Source organism: Clarias gariepinus, chromosome 8, assembly GCF_024256425.1.
Source record: "Clarias gariepinus isolate MV-2021 ecotype Netherlands chromosome 8, CGAR_prim_01v2, whole genome shotgun sequence".
NCBI classification, from domain to species: domain Eukaryota; kingdom Metazoa; phylum Chordata; class Actinopteri; order Siluriformes; family Clariidae; genus Clarias; species Clarias gariepinus.
In genome coordinates, this window is record NC_071107.1 from 14582351 (window position 1) to 14610000 (window position 27650).

Here is a 27650-nt window from a genome sequence, read left to right on the forward strand (position 1 = left end):
CCAGCTAAAAAGTGTATCATCTAGAAAAATAAGCATGTTTAATATAAATCCTTCATTTGAATTCGTGTTCTTTTAATCTGGTGGGATCCAAGATCATCCTCCTCAGGGGCCTCCACCTCGCCCATCCCCATGAACACAGGACCCAAAGACCACATTCCCAGCAGATATTCTTAGCCCACAGGGGCCTGGGTGGCAGAGCCTGCTTATGGGACAGTTAGTTTAGAGATAAAACAAGAACAAGAATGTGTGTGAGAACTACAGTACAGTAACAATCAGAGCACAAATACGCTGATATGACAGGTACAGGCACTCAAATCACCAAAAAACACTCCAAATGAACTCACATAATAAAAACATGTGTTTCCACAAACATAAAAGTGACAACTCTTAAATCACACAGGTGACAGTACACCTTCCCTTTCTGAAAAGAGATTAATTTCCTTTCAGTAAACATGTTTGTGAGCGGGTGTTCTCTACAAGGCTCTGATAATGAGAGAAACATATGTGCTCCCTGAGGTATCATGTTCAAGACCAGGACTGGCACCATGACAGGATCAGGCCATGTTTTACACATGTGTGCAATCTGGCATGTCAACTGTGTGTAATGCATTTACAGATAGAGACAGCACCACTTCTGGCGCTGATGACCGACCCACAGAGATCACTCTTGTCATATTTTGCATAATTTGGCATCAAAAGCCTGGCTGGCAGATGTTGGGTTCAGCAAGGATTGCCAATATGAAAATGTAGAAAATTGAACTGGGCCATCGTTTTATAGTAATAGCACTCGAGGACAAAATGGAGTGTATTTTTGCATCTTACACAAACGCTACACATTGTAGCAGTTTATAGTTACATTTTACATTGTAGAACATTCACATAAGACGTTCTACTGGTTATCATTAATTACATCATAGCAGCTATAAGCAGTCATCAGCTTCTCCCCTGGAAAAAAAACCCTGCGGCATAACTAAGCGATGGCACTCAGGACTTCATAAATGTTTTAAAAAATAATACATGAAGATGATATAATATTGATGATTATACATGTTTCATTGATAGACAGATTTCTAATCTGTTTATTACTATAAGCAGATTATAAGCACAATTAAGTCCTGTGTTTAGGGTGGCGGAGGCCTGGAGACTATCCCAAGAGACTTAGGACATAAGGTAGGGTACATCCTGGACAGGTTGCCAATCTATCGCAGGGCACAAACACACACATGAACACACAGTTAACCTAATCTGCATGTTGTCGGACTGTGGGGGGAAACCGAAGTACCTGGAGAAAACACATAAAGAATGGGGAGAACAAGCAAACGTCACGCAATCACCTAAAATTTTAAATAAATATTGTCAAACATTCTCTTAATGCGATAATTTGTCCAGTTATTTGGTGGTAGCCTAGATATCTAGATAAATAGGTTTAAATATAAATTAAACCAATTAATAGTTAAATATCGCAGTTCAACTTAATGCTCAATGTATGTCAAAATAATTTTTTGCAAAATTACAACGACATAAAGAGTCGGGTTAATAGTCTTAATTGCAGAAATGACTAAAGAGTTTGACGTACACCTGCTCTAGCCTCATAGTGGTAAAGTGCATCATCAGTACTGAAACACAAATGAGCAGCTGCCCATTAGCAGATTTAGTTTCACTACATGAAAGCCATTTAAAATGCACTTAAAAGTCCTCCAGCAAACACAGCTCAAGCGTGATGTTCCGTCAGTTCGGGCTGAGTCCCAGCTTTCCATTGCTGCTTGCTGTTCTTTGAGGAATGTTCTTTGACCTTTGATGAAGAATGCTTGCTTTAGAAGCACTGCAGGAATTATTTCTGGTTTCTGCAACTGATTGGCACATGTCCTATGTGAAAGGCCTTTATGGAAAAGGACTGTGACTAATCTGTGACTGCTGGAAGATTATTTGCACCTACAAAACTGACATTTCTATTCCTTAATTCTGGAAATAGCCAAAAGAATAAGCAAGTACTTCCTGACCTTTTCAGTGTTAGTGCTTAGAATACACCTGTTCACCCAAATGCCTAAGATCATCTCCAGCTTATTTATGACTTTAAAGCGAGAAGGTTTCAAACTCTGACTTGACTGCATTAACTTAATCTTCTATGTGAGCAATGCATGACCATTCATGGTATATGAGGGTGTGCATGCGACATTAATCTCCTTTTTTTGTGTGTATAGTACACTTCTGCCTACATATACAGTACAGCCACAGGAGTATCTGCACATTTGTGAGTATGCAATAAGGTATGTAGAAACGAACTCTGTTTCAATGATGGTTTCCATAACAAGTTCTTCTCGAACTTACTTGGCTGTTTACTCTTAAGCTGCAAATGCATTTCTAAGTGATTACTCTGACTTGAAGAAACACACTTCCTTTAAAGGAAGCCTCCTTACGTAACAAAGGTCCATAAAAGGCTCTCCACCAACCTGCAAGCAAGCCACCTTTGGGTCATGTTTTAGACAATAAAGAACAGACTGCTAGAAGAATGTTAAAAAAGGTGATAATGGATCACTTTAATGCATAATTGATGCAAATGTACAGGGTGTAGCATTAGTAAGGTGCAGACTCAATGAAAAAGGCTGTTTGATGTGTGCACTTTAGTGCTGTGATAATGGATTTAGAGAGAGTACAATTAAGGTCACCAGCTGCTTCTTCCCTCATCAGCCACACTGTTGTGAGACATCATTAAGTGCTGTTCGAAAAGTTTCAGTAAACAGCATTTAATGTCCACTCCTTCCGAAAATTGTAAAAAAAAAAAAAAAAAAAAGAAAAGAAAAAGAAAAAGAAGGTTTTTCCCATATGTATAGGTGCTGTTATAGGTTAAATTAGTCAACGTACATCCACAAACATCACTATCTCAAAAGCTGATCACAGATGTTTCCTGTCAGGGCTGGAAACTCATCATCAGGTCCAACACCAGAAGCTTCCATGCAAATTGTGCTATGTGTAATATCTGAACTGAGACAGAGGAAGGGTGTGGTGTCATATATAACCCTGAAAAAATCCTTAATTTAAATTTATTTAAAAGTGCTTTATATAACTATTAGAATTATTATAGGAGAGTTTACATCTGAGCATTCAAATTTAAATCTAGTAAAATCTGGTTCCCCTTGCCTTTGACCAATGATAACATCTAATCGAATAAAACTCCACAAGCAGTAGACTTTAACCAATATACTGTGTATGGCATATGTGCATGAATGTCATGGCAGTATTTCTGAACTGGGCTTTTTCTTGGTAGGAAAGCTTGTACGACACCTACAATTGGTTGAATGTCCCTCAGTAAGTTTCATACTTACAGTAGCAGAAACTTTTGGTAGCCATTAACAAGTTTCTGATTTTTCAGAATTGGTTGTGTTATGTTAAATTTGTTGATTTCCTGGCAGATAATCCACATAGTGTACTTTATCCATTTTACATTGTAATTATCCCTTTATCCATTTCAACTATCTACGTAGATGATGATTTGAAGTATGCTAAAGAATTATGAGTTAGTCATACTTATTCATAATTCTATTATGCTCTACTAACAGCGAAACACCTCCAAAGCTGAATGCTACCACCGCAATGTTTAAACATTTGGTACTGTCTTCTTGGGGTCAAATGCCTCACTTTTACTCCTCCAAACATCAGGTCACAACTTTCCCCAGAAGACTTTTTTGCCTCCATGGGGTCAGCTGCAAAATTCTGTCAAAGTTGAATGTGTCAATTGTGGAGGAGGGGCTTCTATCTTGGATGACAGCCTTTCAGTCCATTGCGATGGAAAACTCACAATGACAATGGTGTTCTGGCAGCATTTTCCTAATACTGGTTTCTTGCAGGAAACATCAAAATCATAAAACAACATAAAAATCAACAGAGAAGAAAAATTTGAGTTAGAGGTTTCAGAGTGTTCAGAAGATGTTTTTCTTATTGTACCATAAAGCATTTTTTTCATAAAGGCGTACTCATCCCCCTGGGTGCACTTGAAGGTAGTACTGTCACATCTTTGTTAACACATTACTGCTGAAATGTCCAATTACACTTCACTCAATCTTCTGATAGCCAACAAACTACAAGCTATATCACTCACTTATACAACCCTTATTGCCATTCATAATCTCAGGACATTTGAACACACTTGATCTTAATGAGAAATAGCTCTGCCATTCTGACTAGAAATAAGCCCAGATGGTTCACCAGTTCTTTTCTTCACACACATATATATAATTGTTCCATTTTTGACTCTGCTTTGCCTTATTGGTGAGTTTGCCTTAGCAGTGTCTAATCTGTTTGTAAATCACCTGACTCTGGGCTCTTGCATAACCTAGATCTGTTCTTGGGTAATTATCCTGTTGGAAAACAAATGATGGTCCCAATAAGTGCAAACCAGATGGGATGGAATGTCGCTTCAAAATCCTGTGGTAGCCATGCTGGTTAAGTGTGCACTCAATTTTGTATCACCAACAGTATCACCAGCAAAGCACCACCACACCATCACACCTCCTCCTCCATGCTTTACAGTGGGAACCGACAATATCTCAGTCTGGTCATTGTAATAAACTTATCCTTTGCAGCAGAGGTAGCTCTTTGTCTTCCTTTCCTGGGACAGTTGCCATGAGGGCCAGTTTAATCATAGCGTTTGATGGACTTGGTGACTGCACTTGGGAATACATTTAAAGTTCTTGAGATTTTTCGGATGGGTTGACCTTAATCTTTTAAAGTAATGATGGACTGTCGTTTTACTTAACTGAGGGTTTCTTGCCATAATATGGATTTGTACACTAGATATAGTAGCAGTAATAGGGCTATTGACTCTGTACCCACCCTAACTCTTGACAAGGCAAACCTGGCAATTGAAAACCATTCCAGGTGACTACCTCATGAATCTGATAAGAGAATGCCATCAGTGTGCCAAACTGTCAGCAATGCTATGTGTAGCTAATTTGGTAAATCTAAAACATATTCTTGATTGTTTAAGTTTTATTGTGTATGTGTTCTTTCATTGTAACTTTTTTTAAATATAAAATACAAATTTATAGACAATATATTCTATGTTTTTTATTGTTAAAATTACAAAAAATTACAAACATTTAAGTGTAGTATGTAGACTTTGTTTTACTGACTATTTAAATGTGGTACTGACTATTATTCTATAAATATACTATACAATTTCCAGCTTGGCATATACAGTAAAGACTTCTACAAATGTAGTCTTTAATCTCAATCTCATTCAATTATTACTACAAATCATTATTAGAATATTTCAGCTAAACATAGTAAAGGAGTTTACAATTTATATAACCAGTGTAACCATTGCTGGTTCCAATACCTATTAATATCTCTAATGCCAAGACCTTTGAAAGCTCTACTATAGAGCAATCAGTTTAGAATGTTTGAATACTAAAATAAATGAGCTGAAAACAGAAGACAGAAACACAGTAGTTTAATATTACACTTTAGCTAGATCGCCATCAGACACATAGCAGACACATCAGGCTACATGAAGTCCAGTTACACAGATATAAAGTTACACATTCTAGACGCATCCAGCTGGCATTAACGACACCAGATCATCACTATCAGTCTGAAGATAGTGTGATGACTGATTTACAATTTGGAGCAGATTTTTTTTTTTTGCAGTTAAATTAAAGCTTAATGCCACTTTGTCCCTTTTATCTAATTTTATTACGTTTAAGGATGACTTAAGAATAATTCACTACTTGTAGGGGTTTCATGCAATTTGTTTAAAGTCTATATTGTTAGACTATTTATTCTTCCCCTTTGAGTTCTTAAATAAAGTTATGAATAAACTCCAGATAGGCCTATTGTTAAATTTTATGGAATTCTTTCTGTCATTGAAGCAAATAATATATGAACAGTTTGATAGCAAATAGAGATAACTTTTTTAACTTGATTTTTTAAAACTGGATCTTGAAGTGAAGCGAGACTGATAGCTATGTTTTAATGCATGTTTTCCTTGAGTCACAAGAGTGTCAAAAAGCACAAATAACAAATATTCTATACATTTTGGGCTTATGTAAGTGTGAATGTTTCTGTGATAAAAAAAAAAAGTTATAACCCTACTTTTAACTGTTTTGTCACAATGGGTAAATTAGCCTGCAGTTGTGTTCATCGTTATTTAAGTATGCATAATATATTGATTGAGATGTAATATAAAATAAAGCAAACACAAGCTTTGATTTTCATTTTATAGAGTCAAATAGGAACTAGTGGCAGAATATTAGATCAAGGAAAAAACTGCACACAAAAACTTTTCATTACAAAGATTACAGATCAACAGCTTCCTCCACTACCAGTTTTAGTTTCACTTCGGTACATGGCACTCCCTATCATAGCACAATTATGCACAGTTTAACCAACAGTTTCCCACATACCATCAGTGCATACCATGCCTCTTATACAGTATACATATCACTTGTGCATGTTTGAAGTTTTGTAAGTTTATTTCTTTGCTTCACCACTGCGCTTACACTTCAGTATCCCACATTGTTTTATTACAGTAAGTATGCAACATGGGGCATGAACAACACCCAAACTGCACAATGTGCAGTTTCACAGAATGAATCATGAATGTTATGCGTTGAATACTTGTCACATCCTGCTGGAGTGACTGCAATAGTAGTAACAGAGTGTAAATGTCCTTTTCATGCCTTCAACATTCTCCAAAAATCCAATAATACAATTAAACCTTCGCTGTGTTGCACAGGTAGTATCATCTCTTCACTAATCGCATCACTGAAAGAAACATTGCCATTGGCCGGTCAAAACAAGCTTAAAAATCTGGTGCCTAGATATGGGGGAATGCTCAAATATTGAAAGCTTAAAACAATTAGGTTATACAGCAGATTTTAAATGACACATTTTGTCATAGACAACCCTGAATGTCAGAGAATAATATTTTGTTAAATTACAAAAATTCTGAAAACAGCATTATCGCATTCTGCTGTCAAACTGTTCTAGGAGAATGCTGTTAAGGGGTCAGGGGTAGCTCAGTGGTTAAGGCATTGGACTACGGTTCGGAAGATCCCAGGTTCAAACCCCACAACCACCAAGTTGCCACTGTTGGGCCCTTGAGCAAGGCCCTTAACCCTCAACTGCTCAGATGTATAATGAGATAAAAATGTAAGTCGCTCTGGATAAGAGCGTCTGCCAAATGCCTAAATGTAAATGTAAAATGTTAAACTGTTCATATGTGAACCACTTTCAGATGAACTTGATTACTTTGTCTCTACCCAAGTGCATGAGAAGACGAAGATAATCAACAGGTCAGCAGAAGATCTGTGGCTGGTTCAAGACCTGGCTGATGTATTTACTAAACTACTTGTCACTATGTCTTTTCCCCATTACTGCTTCAATTACCTTTGGGGAAAAAAGGGGGTCAGGATCCTTTAGGGTCTTATGTCTCACTTAGCAACGCTGTTCCCTATTTAGCAACTCAAAGTGCATTGACGGTGTGTAAACACCAGAGACAGTGTATAAAGTTATAATCAAACAGTGGAAGTTAAAAACAAACTAGCAACTGTTCACATATAATGTTGCCCAACTGGCTAGGCTCCAAGTGAATTAGGCAACTTTAAGCTACAGATGATGCGTCTACCACTTTGGGACCGAAGGGGAGGGGGGGTAGATCTCCACCCCCTTTACACCCTGGTGTTATGATTTGCCTCTCAATACGTTTTAACAGACTTGGCAGGGGAAGGAGTGAGAGACACTCAGACTGTTTTCTGTGCCAAACTCCTGCTTGGCCAAGAGGGATCTCTTCTTTATAAGCCATAAAAAGCTAGCTTGGTGAAGTGAAGGTGGACGGAAAGCAGTGAGTTCCTTTGAAAATCTCTTGTTCATCCAAGCATCCTTGGTGGTTAAGATCCTTGACCACCACATGTTGTCCTAAGCTAATAAGTTTAAAAACTACACTGAAACCGAACACCCTTATTCCCAACAGTTATACACAGAGGGAGTGTTTTCATTTACACTACATGTATCTGTCTACTAGTGCTTAAATGGAGAGTGCAGATGGTCAAAGGGTGTACCGGAGATATACCTCAGGAGCATATTGAACGCAAGGCACTCAGCTGTGTTTTAGCCAGAACAGGTGCCATGGTAGGGGGGGAAGGAGGCATGCTGGAGTGTGTATCCAAAGAAGACGCTGACATCGGAGTCTTTCCCTTCCAAGCAAGGAGTCACTTTTCCTGCATAGCTCCCTTCTGCAGCCAGCCATTGCGAGAGCGTGTTACTTCCCAATCATCTTCCCATTTTAAATTCCCAGATGTCGCAGGCAGTACTTGGCATGCTGCCTATTTGTGACGTCAGTACATAAATTAGACAATTTTCTCCCCATTACTTTATTACTGGAGGAGCTCATTATGCTGCTGTAGGAGCTTACTTGGTAAAGAGCACCGTGGAACAATAGAGACTGTTTCACTAGTGGGTTAAACAGTAAGCCAAAATCATGTTCATGCTTTTTCGTGATCAGCTTTTGTGCTAATCGCAAGATAATCTACAGTCTGGCAGATTATGACGGCCTTGACAGCTGCAGCAGTCTGAGGTTTGTAGAGATGTGCATCCGATATCTTGACCTTATTTTAAGTACCACGCAGGGACTTTTGTAACCACGCAGCTTAGACTATACCTTCAAAATGTAATGCAATGCAGTACTATGCAATGCAACACAAACTATCCGACTTATTATTACCTATCTCAGTCTATTACTGATTAATAACGATTCAACAGGCACAATTTTTACGATATATTTTATTCTAGGAGAAGCGTACATTCTCAGCAGGACAGTATTATATAAGCACACCATTTGCAGGCTGAGTCTAAAAACACTGGGGAAGAAAGACATGGAAGTCTTTCTAAAAGAGCAAACCGGCGTAGGAGTGAAAGAGTGCACAATCTGGCCATGTGTTTGTAAAAAGCTGCTCTAGAAACAACAGTAAGGACTGTGTTTATGTATTCCACAGTGCTTCCAGCTTATTTCTAACACCACACCCTAAACATCCAAACGTATTCCCTGAATTAAAGGGAGGTTGTCAGTCTTCAGCATTATTTATTATAATCATATGGTACAGTTATTTTTGCCATTTCTTTTTTACCTATTTACTTCCTTTTAGTGCATTGTTACTTGCATTGATTCCTAATTCGAAAGACACTATTAAATATACAGTAAAAGAAAAATCTTGTATCTGTCTTCTCTGATATACATAAAGCCTGCCGATGCATCTTTTTGAACAGCTGCTGAGATAGTACTATCCTACCTCTCCATAAAATACAAGAAAAACCATGCAATACCGGACATCCAGACCAGCTGGTGCGTGAATTAACCATGTTAGACAGACAGAAAAAAACCTGTCATGCTTCACCTTCTTGGGAAAACTTCAAAATTATTGCTTTGTTTTGGATACCACAGACACAATTTAGCACAAATACATTTAAATCGAATGTTAATATTAGCTTGAAATCAATCTTTTGTATAAATTTTTTTATCAAGTTTGGGGAAAAAATGACTATAAATTATTGAACGTTTTTCAAAATTGTTTTCATTTATTTATCATTAGACTTAAAATATAGTATGTGGAGCATCCTTAATTCCTAAACCAGCTTAAGACTTTAGAAAGTGATTTTTAAATGAAATATATAAACGATATAGAAAACAATATCAGCTGGGTATCATCATCATCAGGTCCACATGCTGTGTGTTAATATAAACCTCATCATATGACTTACAGCTGAAACTGGTATCGAAGCAATTCTGTTACAGTAAAATTAGCCAACACTTTCTGACCGACCAGATTCTACAATACTATCGTTTAAATTGTTTTCAGATGCACAATTTTCAGCAAATGTGTCAGTATTCTTGCCCTGCGATGGATTGGCACCCTGTCCAGGGTGTACCCTGCCTTGTGCCCTAAGCCTCCTGGGATAGGCTCCAGGTCCCCGCCACCATGAATACAGGATAAAGCGGTATAGAAGATGAGTGAGTGAGTGTCAGTATTCTTTCAGCCCTTGAAAATCTGCATGTGTACAAGGTCATTGTTTAAATACCAGCATGACTGAGACTACCTGCATCTTCATGCCAAGGGCGTAATCACAGAGTATTGATATGTAATACAACACCACTCTCGCACGTGCAATATTGCTTTTATACAACAGATCTATAAACAAGAAATGGATACAGACTAACTCACATTTTAGACACAATATGACCAAACATTTCATTTATATTAGCACCGTCAATGAAAATATTTCTCTAAGGACTGAATAGACAACCAAGGACTGAATAAAACATTATGTGTTCGAGTACAATGCACAGACTGACTGGAAGCATGAAGAAAGTGCTGTAATTACTTCGGTGTAACAAATTATTACTAGAATTGGACTTTCCTGTAATGAAGAAAAAAACAAGCTGTGTAATACAGGCAGTGACATGTAGCGGTGCTGTTGTATTTAAGATCAGCACTCTTGGAATGGCACTTGCCCCATAAAATAAGTGGACTGGAACTAACTGTTATATCATATACCTTATTAAAACCATTACAATTGCAATGCCATACAACCAGACCCCTGGACCTAATATTCAAGACATAAAACTGAGGAGAAATTGGTTCACACATTTAATCCAGGTGAAGCGAGGTTAATCACTTTAACAGAAGAGTGCTGATTTAACTCACTCCATGTACAAGTGAGCACAGTAAGTCTTTTTAGAGCGAAAGGAGGGCATACCAACCAAAGCGTATCTTGTTGCTGTGGGCATAATTGGCAAATACAGAAAAAGCAGGCTTCATGTTTGGGGAATTAATGATTTTGTTTTCTGGGAAAGAGAAAATGAGTGTCGCTGCTGTGAATAGATGAGCTCACTGGTCTGTCTTGGGTTTCCCAAAAGTGCGACAGCATCTATCTTAAGACCATCCTGAGACTGTAGGACACAAATCACTTTGGACACTTTGAACTGTCAGACGATGACGGTATAGCACTTTAGGAAAGCCGAACGGCCAGAGAGTGTTTCGGTACAGCTATAAAGTCTAAATGCAGTATATTACACCAAGTATATTAGGATAAGACGAGAAGCCTGAAATGGCAGTGGAAACTGGACTGGCTTCAGGGAATCCCTCTGCTTTTATCATACACTTCAGAGTAGGAATGTGCTACTGACACATTCTCCAAGACGATCTAAACCTAGATTATTTCTGCAAACTATCAATCTTTGAACTAGTGTCAAGTTTTAATGCCATATGGTTAGTTTGGGATTTCCTTCTTGGGATTCTGATCTGAAATACCAACACCCTGACAGCACATGCCCTTGCAAACCACTATGCAAACTACTAGTCTCCACTACTGTCAAGTTTTAAAGGCATATCCAATGGTCTGTTCCGAATAATCTAAAGTTAACACACAGCATATGGTCCTGCATATGGATGATGATGATGATGATGATGGTTATTATGTTAACGATGATTATAATAATGCACGAGACATGCAAAGTTGTCATGCACTGTTTACGAACGTTGGCACGAATGAGCCATGAACAGGAAAGTCAGGTGCAGTATTTAGAGCGCTGTTTGTATTCGTGATGGTGCTGAAGCCAGGGTCTCTCACCCGCACGAGGTTGCTGACGGCTGCCTGCACAGCGGCCACGGGCACACTCAGATCGGGGATCGCTTTGCCATCAACTTCTCCCTCCTCATGCATGATGACCAGGTGAGAGATCTGCTGAGCCACCGGCTCCAGGATACTCTCTATGGTTTTCGTGTGAAACACCGGCATGTTGGAATCGCAAAGATTCTCTCCACTCTAACTGGCAAAAAAAAAAAAAAAAAAAAACACTGTCTCACAATCCACCCGGTATCTGCTTCAAGGACAACCCTCCGACCCGTGCAGTCCCCGGCTCTTCTCCGTCATGCGGTAATCATGAAATCCCCGGGTCACTCCTCCGCACACTGACGGCTTCTGAAGCGGCCGCCCCCCCGCCGAGTCCAAGCCAGCGCACAACCAGAAAGTAACAGCGCGTCCCAACCAATCAGAGCCGACGCTCCAGCTCCCGGGCGCAGCTCTGATTGGTCCGCGCTGACGCACTCGTATACCCCGCCCTCAACCTTGCCAAGGGCGCCAGTGCTTCACAAACAACGTAATATGTCTTGTGCCCAAACATGGGCCGACCTGGAGTTACACACAGAGGACTCACACATACATCACTCATTCACTCACGCCTCGTCTCGACCGTATCTGGCTGGGATGCCAAACCATAGCAAGCCACAGACACATGCTCATTCACACCATGAGCAATTTGGGAATGCCAATTAGCCTAATCTGCATGTATTTGGACTGTGGGAGGAAGCAGACTACCCAGAGGAAACCCACCAAGCACGAGGAGAACATACAAACTCCACACACACATCCCAGGGGCCGGATCGAACCCAGAACCCGGAGGTGCGAGGCGACAGTTGTAACCACTAAACCACTGTGCCGCCTCCATACATCACATATGACTAAATTATACTGGTGACTTTACATAAGTCACTGATATCCACCAGTAAAGCCATGCGAGGATGTCCATACTTAGCCCACTCACTCACACATCATCTATCCTACTTTATCCTGTATACAGAGTCATGGGGCCTGGAGCCCATCTCAGGAGACTTAGAGCCCCAGACGGGGTACACCCTGGATGGGGTGCCAGTGCATCACAGGGCTCACACTCTCACATTCTCATTCACACACTATGCGCAATTTAAAACCACCAATTAGACGAAGCTGTATGTAATTGGACTGTGGGAGAAAACCAAAGAACCCAGAGGAAACCGACCAAGCACAGGGAGAACATGCAAAGTCCATGCACACAGACTTGAGGCAGCAATCGAACCCAAACCCTGGAGGTGCTAGACGTCATATGACTAAATTATATATGACTAAATTACACTGGTGGCTTTTTGAAACATGTACATAAGTACATAAGTAACTGATACCCAGCAGTAAAGTCATATGTGGATATTCATAATTAGCCCTCTGGTTTAATTATCCTGTGCTTTATGTCCTCTTACAATCTGGGTGTGTTCAGATGCGTGCATGGTTCAGGCTGTAAAACTAGAGGAAAGGGCTCTCACATAGTGATTGTACATGAAAGTGATAAACTTTTCATCTGAAGATATTTTTTTAAATAAATTTGATTCACAATAACATAAATAATTAAACACTAAAATCATGAAACAATAATTAATAATCATAAATGATTCATAATAATGTTATTAATTAACCATATGAAATAAATATCAGTCATCCTAAACTTTGTCATTGGAGTTACTGTTGCACAAAAAGCGTTTTATTGTGAAATACATTTGATCATTAAAAAATTATTCCTGGTCCCAGGTCACTAAATGAAGAACTCTAAACAAATGTACAAGATATGTCAGATGTTTCTCTTCATTTGTTTAGAAATTTCATTATTTATTGTGCAATTTTATGTGAAGCTTTTAAGTCAGTCATTGGTGTTACTCATTAGGGCCCAAGCACTATGACATTATAGTTTGTGAAAGGGACCTTTTGTTTTATAATTATAGAACTGTCTTACTTTTAGCTGTATTTAAATGGTTACATGTAATAATGAATTGGTTTTGACCAAACCCTGTGGTCTTACTCAGGAAAGCCATTTTGTAAATAGTCTTTCTCTAAATTGTCATTGGTGTTCATGATGCATGAAGAGAAGTAACATCAGTTATTAAATCTGTAAAATGCGTTACGCTCTATTTTTTATGGATTCATATGTATAAAAGTAAGTTATTGCTATTAAAGAAGTTCCAGACAGTTTAGAGGTTATATTTTCCCTTCTGTTTTTAAATGCTTTTCTTTTCCTCTTTCACATAAACTGGAGCATTCATTGAATCGTTTAAGTATCATTAGCTTTATTAATTTCAGCCTGACATACACCTGTATAACATGATCCTGTGTGTTTTAGCAGGGCTTTACAGATCAAACTCCTGATTACAGGTTTGGACACAGGCATCAGCTCCATGAAGCACCCCAATATGTTCAAATAAAAATTGATATTGCCTTTTTAAAGTGCCTGAGATGTTAGGAGCACTTGGTAATGACCCAGCAATGGCAGCTTAAAAATTTTATTCTGAAGAGTAATTTCTAAAACAAGTAAAACCAGCTACTTCTTCCTCTTACAGCTTATGTACACTTTGCTAGGAATGATACCTGTTGACATGAGCGGTTGATTATTAATGACTTCATAATTAACACGCTGACTGTATGTCTATGTGACTCTTATACAGTATGTTCTTTTCAGTATAAAGTTGTGTCTTAAACATCATACTAGTGTAGCCTAGTGTACTTAACACCCTACTAGGCCTGTTTTACCAATCCACAGACCCATAATTAGCAAAGATTTGAAGTGAATAATTAGGCCATTACATTGTCACACAAAACATAATACACACAAGCAAGTGAATGTACTGTAAAGTTATATAAGATGCTATTGTTGTGTGAGTCTGAACGGTAAAGAATTAGCAGTCAGTTAGGTGATAATAGTTTTTATTAAAGCAGAAAAATTCCAGAAAAATATCCACATTAAATGTGTTGATTGAAATATAAAAAAGAAAGAAAAACCATATATAAAAGAGCATTGATCTAAAATTTGTCAAAGAACATGCTGTCACTGTTGGACATTAAGCCGAAGCTTGTAAAAGAATAAAATAAAAAATCATAGAAGAGTGGGGAGGCATGGGTTTCTGATTTACTAATCACTAATCTAACTTTCAACCTCCAGGGTCAAGGGTTCAATTCCCACCTTGGGTCTGTATGCATGGAGTTACTTCCCGTGCTAGGTGGATTAGGATGTTTTTGGAACCCTGTACTGAATAAAAGGTATAAGAAGATGAAGTTCTGAACATTTTAAAAAAAATACCTTTTTAAAAAAAAAAAAAAAAAAACTACCTGTTTATACTAGCAGCTCATAAACAAGCCAGTGACACCCACTGTGCTGCTACAGATTTAAAGTATTGATTAGGCAAAGATTGGCTGCACATAGATATCAGAAGAGCATTTAGCTTTCTGGATACTCTGACACTGGACAGTTCTGCATGGATGCCATTTACACATAACCATTTCCTGTCAAAATGTTTATTTTTGGAATGGAAAATCTGATTTGTGGACAAATCACATTTTAAGCTGGGAAATATGATATTTGCAATTTCTCAGTTCAGAAATCCAGGTTTGTCTGACCAGTTACCATAATAAAACATTTATTCAAAAATCGTAACCATTTATTTATCAGTTTAGACATGTAAACAAGAAAGCAATGTCCTTTACCAGGGGAAAAGATGGTCTACTGGTTTTATTACCTTGGCTTGTGTTATGGCAGCTGGTAGCTGGTCATATGTTTCTATCTAGATCAAGTATGTAGTTTATGTTGTTCCATTATACTGGTCTGGCCTTACCAGAAAACATGATAAGGAACATATTTGCTGTAACTGAATAGAAGTATATGCCCCTAGCAATATCCTTTTATACTTTATTATAATTGCATGAAGTTACAAATTGGGAGGCTTTTAGAAACCCCCCCTGTGAATTTAAATAATTAGCAGCTATGGTACTTAAGAAACATATTGCAGCTCAGTTAAGTGGTTTCTCTGCTTAACCCAGTAATTAAATGTTAAATTTAATAATATACCTTAACACCAAATAGGACTAAAAATTGGGATCAACCACTAAGCCACCATTGTTGCCACTCCTTATGCTGCTCCAACGTTCTGGCAGCCCTTAGTTCTGTCTGTCATATGAACTGTCGATGCAGAGGCTCTGCCATCTGATCAGGGGTTTCTGTAGCCCTGAGCTCAGCCTGACGTACCCGTATTCGGGATGTTATATTCTTTGAGAAATGCCTGTTACACATTCAGAGTATGACATAATATTTGATGATGATGCTCCTACTGTTACAGTCGATGAGGTACACAGTGGCACACCCATAGTATGACACAAAAGTTGATAATTGCCTGTGACATGCCCACAGCATGACATAAAAGCTGATAAAAGCTGCATGCATGTGTACCTGTGCAAACACCACTGACCACCAGCAATGCACTGCTCACCGCCCCCTGCCCAAGCAAACAGAATTATATTAAAACGGGGTTAAACGGTTAACGGGGAGGCTTCAGACATCAAATTGTGCATTTGCATTTTCTTATATTTCAGGTAGAATGAAAGTTATCATTATCGGACAAAAACAACAATAAAACAACAATAATAACATGTAATTATTCTTATTCTATTCTATAATTTATTTCTTACTGTTAATGTTGATTTTAAGGTCACGAGCAGTTATATAAGCATTTCACTGCAGATCGTATTGTGTATGTCTGTGTATGTGACAAATAAAATTTGAATTTGAAAACGAAGTAAATTTCAGTTTATTATATTGCCTATTTTGTGCTGGAAAAGGATATGCCAATCTGCACACTGCACAATACTGAGCCCTACATATGTTTTTTTTAAAAACAAAAAAAACAAATAATAGCTAAAATGTTCTACATTTTACTGTATATTTAGACATTTTGCAGTCTGGCACAGTAAAGCATTTGTTTTTATTTCTTTTATTTCATCTACACGACTCTTCAAGACTTTCACACAGTTCTGTATTTCAGAAGGGTTTGTTTCTGACACATTAATTTAAAAAAGGCCAAAGTGGGATTAGAATCTGTTACTGAAAATGCTGGGGCAATTTCAAACTGGTACACAAGAATTTGTGTCTTCCCACCACCCCCACATCACTGGTTCAATAGAACACTGTTGCTTGTGGGCACATCAATGGGATGTTATGAACCAGCCAGATCAGTTGCTCAACAGCTTATTACAAAGTATGCAAAAGAGCCAGTTTTAGTTAGTTGGAACTGTCACAGTGAGAATAATGACAATACGCAGGTATAGTGCAGTAAATGTGAAAAAGCAAAAAAAAAAAAAAAGCCACACCAGCCAGCAGCCTGTAATGAGCTCCAGTTTCTCAGTTCGCTTGTGTGCAACACATTTTTGCTGTCATCAAGCACACAGACCCTGAAGCCTAATAAGGATTGATTTGGGCTGAAGGAAGAGCTGCAGCTGTAGCGTGCAATTCTAATGTAAATTGTTTATTGTAACCTCAACAGCTATCAATGCAGCTGTGAAGTGCGGAGTCATTCGGGAGCCTCATGCTACTGAGAACACTGTTTACTTTTTACTTTTGGCTACTACAAGTGCATGTGCTTTCCAATCCAACCTGGATTCATTCTATGAAAACTGTAAAAGCCATCAAAATAACTTGTGAAATGTGCTTTTTCAAACCAATTAGAATGTTTTGCAGAATTTTTTTAAAAATATGTAAATGTACATATTTTAGATTTACCATATTTTCAAGACAAATTTATGTAAATTATTGTAAAAAACTGAATTTCAAGGAACCTGCTTTACAAGAACTAAAGCAAGCGACACTTTGCTCAGAACTGTTCTATCTGCCCACGTATTTCAGTGGCCTGTAGCTGACATGACCATATTTGCAGTGCTTGCAAATGCAGGAAGAAGGATGATGTACTTTTACTGCTGTCTCCCTTCCTCTCATTCCTCATTGCAATTAAGATAATAAAAAAAAACACAGCTGACAGCATGGCTATGAAATTATCCACCCACAATTGTTTTACCTTATACAGTATATCCAGTCTTACTGATCACTGTATTTGCTCAAACTGCATGCACAGCTGTACACTGTCTTTCCTAATATGTACGTGAATTTTATTGTTTATATAGAACGTATAGAGACATCCTTTATAATATACTGTATGTTTAACAGATGAAGCAGGCAATTCATTATGTTTAAGAGTTGGTCAGACCAGACTGTCTGCTCCTAATGTGTCATCTCAGTATCCAACAGCAGGGTAATTAGAGATGCTTCCTTTACAGCCATTACTCCCTCTAAACCACAGACACCCAAAAATAATTGCACTGAAGAGAACTGAAACCATCAGGGTTTGCATTTTAAGGGGGAAAAAGGTGGCAAAACCTTGGCACTCCATTGAAAAAGGCACAAGCACAAGCCCATATAGAGGCAAAGATTTATTCTGTAGAAGAATAACCCACCAAGTTTCTGCACTTTTGGATATGGTATTATTCATAACATCAATGTACAGTCATGTGAAAAAATTAGGACACCCTTTGAAAGCATGTGGTTTTTTGTAACATTTTTAATAAATGGTTATTTCATCTCCGTTTCAACAATACAGATAGATTAAAGTAATCCAACTAAACAAAGAAAACTGAAGAAAAGTCTTTTCAAGATCTTCTGTAAATGTCATTCTACAAAAATGCCTATTCTAACTGAGGAAAAAGATAGGACACCCTTGCCCCTAATAGCGAGTGTTACCTCCTTTGGCTGAAATAACTGCAGTGAGACGGTTCTTGTAGCCATCTACCAGTCTTCGACATCGGTCTGAGGAAATTTTACCCCACTCCTCAATGCAGAACTTTTTCAGCTGTGAGATGTTTGAGGGGTTTCTTGCGCGTACAGCCCTTTTCAAGTCACCCCACAGCATCTCAATGGGATTCAAATCTGGACTTTGACTTGGCCATTCCAGGACTCTCCATTTCTTCTTTTTCAGCCAATCTTTGGTTGATTTACTAGTATGTTTTGGGTCATTGTCATGTTGCATGGTCCAGTTCCGCTTCAGCTTTAATTTTCTAACTGATGGTCTCACATGTTCTTCAAGCACCTTCTGATACACAGTAGAATTCATCGTGGATTCTATGATGGTGAGCTGACCAGGTCCTGCTGCAGCAAAGCAGCCCCAAACCATGACACTTCCACCTCCATGCTTCACAGTTGGTATAAGGTTCTTTTCTTGGAATGCTGTGTTTGGTTTACGCCAAACATGTCCTCTGCTGTTGTGTCCAAATAATTCAATTTTGGACTCATCTGTCCAAAGAACATTATTCCAGAAGTCCTGGTCTTTGTCAACTTTATCTCTGGCAAATGTCAGTCTGGCCTCGATGTTTCTCTTGGAAAGCAAAGGTTTCCTCCTTGCACACCTCCCATGCAAGTTAAACTTGTACAGTCTCTTTCTGATTGTAGAGGCATGTACTTCTACATCAACAGTAGTCAGAGCCTGCTGTAGTTCTCGAGATGACACTTTAGGGTTTTTGGAGACCTCTTTTAGCATCTTGCGGTCTGCTCTTGGGGTGAACTTGCTGGGGCGACCAGTCCTGGGCATGTTGGCAGTTGTTTTGAAAGCCCTCCACTTGTAGACTATCTTCCGGACAGTGGAATGGCTGATTTCAAAATCTTTTGAGATCTTTTTAAATCCCTTCCCAGACTCATAGGCTGCTACAATCTTTTTTCTGAAGTCCTCTGACAGCTCTTTTGTTCTCACCATGGTGCTCACTCTCACTTCAACAGTCAGGAGCACACCAAACTAAATGTCTGAGGTTTAAATAGGGCAAGCCTCATTCAACATGCAGAGTAACGATCTACTAATTATGTGCACCTGGTGTGATATACCTGTGTGAGATCTAAGCCAATTTAAGAGGGAATACATGTGAGGGTGTCCTATCTTTTTCCTCAGTTAGAATAGGCATTTTTGTAGAATGACATTTACAGAAGATCTTGAAAAGACTTTTCTTCAGTTTTCTTTGTTTAGTTGGATTACTTTAATCTCTCTGTATTGTTGAAACGGAGATGAAATAACCATTTATTAAAAATGTTACAAAAAACCACATGCTTTCAAAGGGTGTCCTAATTTTTTCACATGACTGTATATAAACTAGACATCATTTCCTTATATAGTTTGATTAAATTTTTGCATTGCTTTGATTTCAGTGTTCAATACGGGACAACAAAATAAACTTTCTACATGCATCATTGGGTCAAATGATAAAGATTTATTTACACTGCAGTGAAAATATCAGGAATAATGTTTGATTTGAAACACATAAAAAAGTTTAGCATGCAGAGCTACAGCTAAGGGTAGTATCATTCAACATTTCATTCTTTTTAATCCACATGCTGTACAGCATGCTTAGACGTTGGTCCTGGAAATCATTTCAAAATGAAATGGCGCCCTCTAGTGGAGAGTTAAGTATGTACAGTACAAACCACGTTGCTCAGAATTCCACTACTTAATTAAGAACCTAAGAGTTATGTAATGGCCTAAAGTATGTTGTTGACAATTTAGCAATTTTGAAACACAATTATATATTTCTAATAAATTTAAAATATCCATTCATCCTTGGTCTATACCGCTTATCCTGTGGTGGGTTGTGTGAGGCCTGGAGTGTATTCCAGGAATCTCAGCGCAAGGGCAGAATACACCCTGAATGAGGTGCAAGCCTATTGCAGGGATACCCAATCAAGAACTACCTAATCACACACCCAATCCTACACTGTTTTTGCAATTTACAAACAGTAATCAGCCAACAGCATACAATCCTTAGGACTGTGGGAAGAAATCAGTTGTTACTGTAAGTTTAAAATTTAAGGATAAATTGCTTGATGTGTCTGCCGTGCCACAATATGTTCACCAGCTGGCTCTGACACACTTTCCAACTGGGAACATGTTATCTTCACTCACAGACTGAAGGCAAGATTCAAGCTCTGAGTCATGAGGTGCAAGGCATTAAGAAATATTAGAGCTGCTCAAAATTAAAGACTAAATTCTTCCATCTATATTGTATTGTTGGAGAAATGAATGGAAGTGTGTATCCATGTTTTCGCCCACGATTTTTCCTAAAGTTAAATATCTGTCCAGGACTTTTAGGATGCCTTTTTGATTAACAGTTAACTTTCCCACAAGATCAGACTCATGTTTTGAGCAAAAAATCTGCAGCTGCCACTGTATCAGTTTTGGTCATACCACAGTTTATAGTAATGTATGATTTTTTCTAGGAAAGTATTACCAATTGGATTTAGAGCTGAGAAATCCCTTTCACCCCACTGTCGAGCCATGACGCCCACATGCAGCTGTGTGAGTCTGGATAATATGTCAGAAGCCAGCATTGATTTAGAGAAGGGCACTTTGGCTTTTCTGAAAACACAGTTATGGCATCTTTACTACAAAAATAATAGCAATGATTATTATAATTGCCAAGGTCACTTAGATAGCCAGTGAAAAACATTGAGCATCATGTAACATGTTGGAACTGGAGTCTCAGTGGGTAATAAGATAACAAATGTAAACAAGCATGCTCACATTCTACAGAGAAAAAGAACAAAACAAAACAGCAGTTACAGAGGACAGGGAGTACAGAGATATGCAGATGATTCAGTAAAGCATATGACATAATATATAATTTGCATAATTATGCTAAACAACAGTTTGTAGAAGTAGCACTTACTGATTCATTATATTTAGCAACCAGTGTATTTTCATATTTGGAACACATGTTTGTCTCTATAAAAATGTTAATTAAAATGTTTTAATAAAAAAATTAACTTTAAGAGGTGTACAGTATATTTCTATTTTTAGGTTCTATTTTTTCTTGCTAAATTTTATTCTAATTTTTTTTATTTAAATTTTCTATCATAATTTCTTTTATTGATATTTATTACTTATTATAAGTTTTAATTCTCTTTTTAAGGTCACTGGCGGTCGTGTAAGCATTTCACTACATTTCGTACTGTGTATGACTGTGTATGTGACAAATAAAATTTGAATTTGAATTTAAATTTGATTTGATTTGATGTGTATTACAGATACAAGCACTTACTGAAGGGGTGAAGTAGCTGTGGTGGAGCATGCACTGTGGAACATGTGGGACATCATTTTAACGTGTGTGAAAATTAAAGCCAGAAACGACACAAATTAACCAAATGTTTGAAAGTTATTATGAAATTTGGGAGTCAAAAACCAATCCCTGGGAGACAGCTTGCACTCAGCTTTGGCTTGGTTTACTCATCGTCTATACCACTTTATACTGCGGGGGTCTCCAGATGCCAATCCATCACAGGGCACAAACACATACACACACTTACCCACTCATTCACACACTACAGACAATTTGGGGAATGCAAAATTGCCTAATTGTGCATGTAGAACTCAGAAGAAACCCACCAAACATGGGGAGAACATGCAAACTCTATGCGTACAGGCCCGGCCCCTGGAGGTGCAAGGCGACAGTGCTAACCACTAAGCGCGTGTGACGCCCTGGCTTGGTTTAATCTGGCTAAGTATTAGACAGAACACCACACTAGGTAATCTAACGTAGCAGATACACATGATTAATCAATAACTTATATCTGAACCTTCACCTATGTGTAATTTATACTGTGCAGTAAAAATATTATTTATAAAAATTATTATTTAAATGCATGCCATACTGCTTGCAGGCTGTAAATGGAATCACATACTGTAGCAAAGATTTCATGGCTACTTTCAAACACAGCGGGCGCTATTTTTATGCAAAAACTATTTGCAGGGGATTGTTTACAGACCAATTTGAGGATGATTAATATTTCTGTACTATTTGCAATAAATGGGTTTTCTGGTGAAGCATGGTGCTAAAAGCATGACGCTGGCGGGATTTTTATCTAGAGACATTCTTAGACTTTAGAAAAAAACTTTTTCTATTCTGCATAAAACTTAAATCTCAGATAAGAAAAAAGATATTTTTGACTACGTACCAATTGAAGTTAGAGCTGTAACATTTTATTTTATTTCTGACCAAAAGAACTGAATGACTCAAAAAAGATTCATTCATTTTGATAAACAAGATTAAAAGAAACAAGTCACCAAAATTTTCCAAACTTCCCATTACTAGGTTATAACACAAGGCTGAATCCCAAATCCCTCTCTAGCCCTTGCTCAAGTGTGTGAAATTCTAACATTCTAACTTACACCACATGGCACACTACCTTTCCATTTAATGCTATTTGGGATTCAACCCTGGAACCTGGGAAGTTACAGTAGATGATATTCTAAAGCGCAAGAAGTGGAAATATAAAGTATCTCAGAAGTTGCTCAGGACTGACCACCACCTTCATAATTTCTTCATAATTTTTTTATTCTCCTCACCTTTTGGCATGGAATTAGGACTACCGTCACCCCTGTTACACCAACTATAAGTCACTAACTGTCAGTCACCACCAGTCGTGGTTCGTTAGTTCCACCAGTTGCAGAAGGATTTGCGTTAGCAGAGAAAAATACCTTGTTAAATTAACAAATAAATCATATTTTTGTGAAAATAAATGGCCTTTGTAGAACCTTTGTATATACTTAATTAAATCTCATTACAACACTGAAAACCCTAACTACAACAACCCCATACTACAACAACCCTTAACATGGTAAAATAGTTAGACTGTTTAAGACTGAGAATGTTACATCCCAGTCAAACCCCAGAACAGTCCAGACATGAAAAATACGGAACATTTATATGTTAAAAGCGCTATATAAATAAAATTGAATATAATATGGAATTTTATGCAATTGTATACAAACAACAAATGACCAGGTACATTATGGCTTTAAAAAAAAAGTCATACGACCCTTGAAATAAAAGCATAAAGAATGAACATACACACCACTTATAAAAAATAGATATTTATTTATAAATAGAAATGCAATATAAATATTTAAAAATAAAGCATACATTTCAAATATATTATCCAACAACTGGCATTTTCCTACATATTTATTTGAAGTTTTCTAATTAAATAAAGCGTATTTAAAAGCATTAAAATACTTATGCTTAGACATTAATTTACAAACAGAGCATTACTTGATAGAAAATAAATTAAGTATAAATAAGTACTGTACATATTATGAATGCACATTATAAGTGGTTCAATGACATCATACCACTTTTGGCAAAGGTTAAAAGTGCTTTCATTTTTCCTGACTTGGCTGGCCACTGTAATTAAAAAGAGCATTATTCCTACGAATCATTTGGTTAATATTAGAGGAATCAAAGGGCAGTTTCAAAGTGCTTTCTCTAAGTAACACAGCTAATCTTTCCGTGGGTACATGACTCCTTTAGTGAAGCTATGCAGCCCTGTATGTTTTGCAATCCAGTTGTTGTAGTTGGTGACTTTTGTGTAGACGCCTGGTTTAAACTTTTTAGCACATTCCTCTCCCCAGCTTATGACTCCAAACAGAAACATTCGGCCATTCGCCTCACACAACAGAGGGCCTCCTGAGTCTCCCTGTCATGAATAACAAAAGCGAGAACACAACCAGAAGAGAATATTTACAACAAGCACAAATACTTTATATATGACTTTACAATAGTATTTATAATATAATAATAATAAGGCTGTAGTAGCTGTTGACATCATACCTGACAAGCATCCTCTGTCCATTTGGGGCTGGCTGCACAAAACTGGTTTTCAGTCACCCTCTTTCCATAGTAGTCCTCCCTCTCGCAGACACTCTGGGAGAGAACTTGAACCTTAGTCTCCTTCATGTAGTGAGAATAGCTGTAGTTACCAGGAACACCATCTGGTATCGAAGAAAAAATTAAAAAGTGATTATAGTTTCATACTTTAAGACTGTAGACTCTATTTGTTAAATAAAATGTGTAAATCTAATTTGTAGCAAGTAATTTCAATACATTCAAATAATATATTTGCAAGTGAACCTAAAAGAATTTGAAAAGTATTTGAGTCATGGCTTCCTGCAGATTACATAAAACAGGTGGCCAAGCCTATAGTGAAGACATGCCTAAAGATACATTTTGAAGATTCTTGGTGAGCACTGTTCACTACGTGGCCATCATGTCACTAAGAATGCTCACATGCTTAGCAAAAAGTGTTCTTTGTATATATTAATTGTAAGGTATACAAATGAATACCATAAACAATTAATAAAGTAAATTGAATAAAACAAACATGAAATAAATCTCACAATTCTTCTCCCTGCCATAGCCTGCAATGTGGCAGAAGGCTCCATAGGGTATCATGTGATGAGCTGGGGGAAGACATGCTGTCCTCACTGAAGGTGTCCTCTCTGCACAGTGTCCATTGCTGTTTACAATCTGCAACAGAGCTGAACACGCCAGCATGACACCGTTAGCACAAATACTCTATGGAATCAGATCAGCATTACAAACTGCACACAGGTTTTGCTATACGAGTCATAGAAAAGAATGAAAATTGTGCTCAGTCTGTTATTAGTGTGTGTGTGCGTGTGTGTGTGTGTGTTGTCTGACAATGTGGTAGTTGGTTGAATGCATACCTATGTCATTGTTAAAATCCTCATCTTCAGCATTAAAGCTCTGATGAAGCAGAAGTTTTGCTACTTTAAACGTCTGCTCTTTTTTTGGATTAGTTTCATTGGTGGCATCCATTCCCAAATAGACAGTGTATTGCTCCTTTTGTGCTCCTCGTCTGTTTGAATCAAAAAAGCAATGTGACATCACTGCATTTTGTTTACTTAAACATCAAATAAATATTATATTCCATCTGAGACAGCAGACCTACCCAGGAGGGAAGCAGTGGGCTGCACTGAGGACCCAGCAGGGAGCGATGAGCGTACCTCCGCAGGCAAACAAGTTTCCTTTAAAGATGGCTGCCAGCCAAGGCTGAGACTCAATTGGAGCCCTTGATCCACCTATAATCTTAAATTTTTTCACATCCTCTGTGTTTCGTTCTCCGCACGTCATTTCTGAAAGTTAGAAAACATAGCACTTACATAAAGGACACTGGGGCGGTGCAGACTGAAATGTAACTTAAAAACTGAAGAAAAAAAAAAATCAATATCTCACTTAAAAAAAAAAAAAAAAAAGATAACTAATAAGTACATAATAAATGTAATACGTCTTCTAAACATATTACGGTTTGTGCACTGTAGTCAGGAAAGGATTTCCTTGTCTAGTTTATTTTCTATCTGTCTAGTTTTGGATGTGAATAAAAATCTTTTGACAGAGTTGAATGTGAATATCCTTTCTAGGTTTTACAGGGGTTTCGTTTGGGGCCTGAATACAAATATTTTTTAATCAAAAAGAAATTGTATTTTGCAGATGGAGTGACTAAGTTTAGTCTTGAGGTAAAACAAGACCTTTTTTTAAAAAAAAAAAAAAAAACAATGCAAACCTTTGCTTATTAGTTTAAAAAGTATAATAGACTTGTTACATAAAAGCCAAAAAAAAAAAAAAAAAGATTTAGAATGTCATTTCGAATGTCTTACCAGTGTCATGTACTGGAGTTTCTGGAAAGGACAAATAAACAAACAAATAAATAAATAAACACACACACACACACACACACACACATGTACTGTATGTACTGTAACGGTAAATCAAGTACTCTGTGTATTCTGCATTAGTTGCATTATTTACCTGTTAAACATGTTAAAGTCATAATAATTTAAAAAATTTAAAAACTCACTTGTTTCTTTCTTACACAGTGGAATATCACAGAAACTGCGAACTGTTCTTCTTAGTCCTCTAACCCAACACCATGGGCCGCTTCGGTTATCTGGATTTCTGCAAAAATGCAACAAACAAGTTGCAATGACCACCAAGTGCAAGTTTAGGAACTTGTTCTTATTCAAAACATGAGTCAGAGTGATAAAGAAATCATATGATTATTTTAGGGAAGAAGGATTTCACGGTTTTAATTCCCACACACAGTGACTATAACAATAACTGAACTAACTTTTGAAATGTTTTTATTTAGACTTTTTTTTTTGCAGTACACACAATCACCCAAATGAGTCAAAAGGCAATTTTGGTTTAAAACACTTTATTTAAAAAAAAATCCTGAACTCTACCTGCAATAATTGTGTGAGCCAAGTCCCTGAGAAACAGCTGTCCTGTCTATATTTTGAAATCGATCCCAGTAGAGGCATCTATGTCCCTTGGATGTTACGGAGATTGTACCCCTGTATTCATTCCCGTTACTGCCAACAGCCAGGCACTGTGCACCTGTCAAAGAGGGGAAAAAAAAAAAATATTACCATTCAGGACGATGAAGACATATCTAACTCAATATACTTTTGTTTGTTTTGGGGAATTGACTTTATTATTACAAGTTTTACATATTACAGACTTACCATGCGGTTTAATCTCATTCTTCATCCACGGCCAGTATTTTTGCCTAGTTGACTAAAGGAGGAAGGAAGAAAACCAGACAGAAAAAGAAGTATTACAAAGTCTGACAAAAATTAGTTCCTTAATTTTGGAAACAAGAAAAAAAAAAAGGTTCTGCTTTTTTATTTTTTCCAACCTCAGCAACTTCATGAAGTGAACACGTCATTAATAATGTGATTAGAAACCACATTTTGACCACGAACAATTGTCTGCCTTATATGGAGCCTGTGAAACACAGAATGAAACCACATGTAAGAAAACCTGCAGCTAGAATGCATGCTGAAAATGTTTTAAGAGAACATACTCAATAGATAGATAAATAGATACTTAGATGCATACGTACAGACATAATTTATATATATCTGTGCATTAATTTATTTAGTTTATGCATGGAGAAAGAAAAAATAAAGGCAAACATTTTTCTTAAAAACTGTTGAGTAAACCCTCAGTTTATCTTAGAAACTGGTTTTGATCATACTAAAAATTCTAAATGTTTCAATCACATGTTAACACTGCAGCCATTTACTATTTTATAATAAATAAAAACAGCATTCTCAGTGCTGTTTTTTCCTGTAGGTTTGTACAAA

The 27650-nt window shown here is 37.4% G+C and overlaps 2 protein-coding genes across 3 annotated transcripts in view; both read right to left on the reverse strand.

Moving 5' to 3' along the window:
• The window catches only part of vcla (vinculin a), a 51620-nt gene extending 39648 nt beyond the window's left edge, over positions 1–11972 (reverse strand). For both annotated transcript variants that reach the window (XM_053501868.1, XM_053501867.1), the window contains exon 1: positions 11623–11972. In XM_053501868.1, coding sequence (XP_053357843.1) covers positions 11623–11790 — 168 coding nt within the window. In that variant the 5' untranslated portion in view covers positions 11791–11972. The remainder of the gene's footprint in view (positions 1–11622) is intronic.
• Positions 11973–23625: 11653 nt separating this feature from the next.
• Positions 23626–27650, reverse strand: part of plaua (plasminogen activator, urokinase a) — a 4223-nt gene continuing 198 nt past the window's right edge. Inside the window, exons 2-11 of the mRNA XM_053502476.1 lie at positions 27200–27288; positions 27027–27078; positions 26745–26898; positions 26360–26457; positions 26160–26180; positions 25454–25637; positions 25209–25360; positions 24879–25019; positions 24313–24473; positions 23626–24178 (exon numbers count right to left, since the gene is read on the reverse strand). Coding sequence (XP_053358451.1) covers positions 23981–24178; positions 24313–24473; positions 24879–25019; positions 25209–25360; positions 25454–25637; positions 26160–26180; positions 26360–26457; positions 26745–26898; positions 27027–27078; positions 27200–27253 — 1215 coding nt within the window. The 5' untranslated portion in view covers positions 27254–27288 and the 3' untranslated portion in view covers positions 23626–23980. The remainder of the gene's footprint in view (positions 24179–24312; positions 24474–24878; positions 25020–25208; positions 25361–25453; positions 25638–26159; positions 26181–26359; positions 26458–26744; positions 26899–27026; positions 27079–27199; positions 27289–27650) is intronic.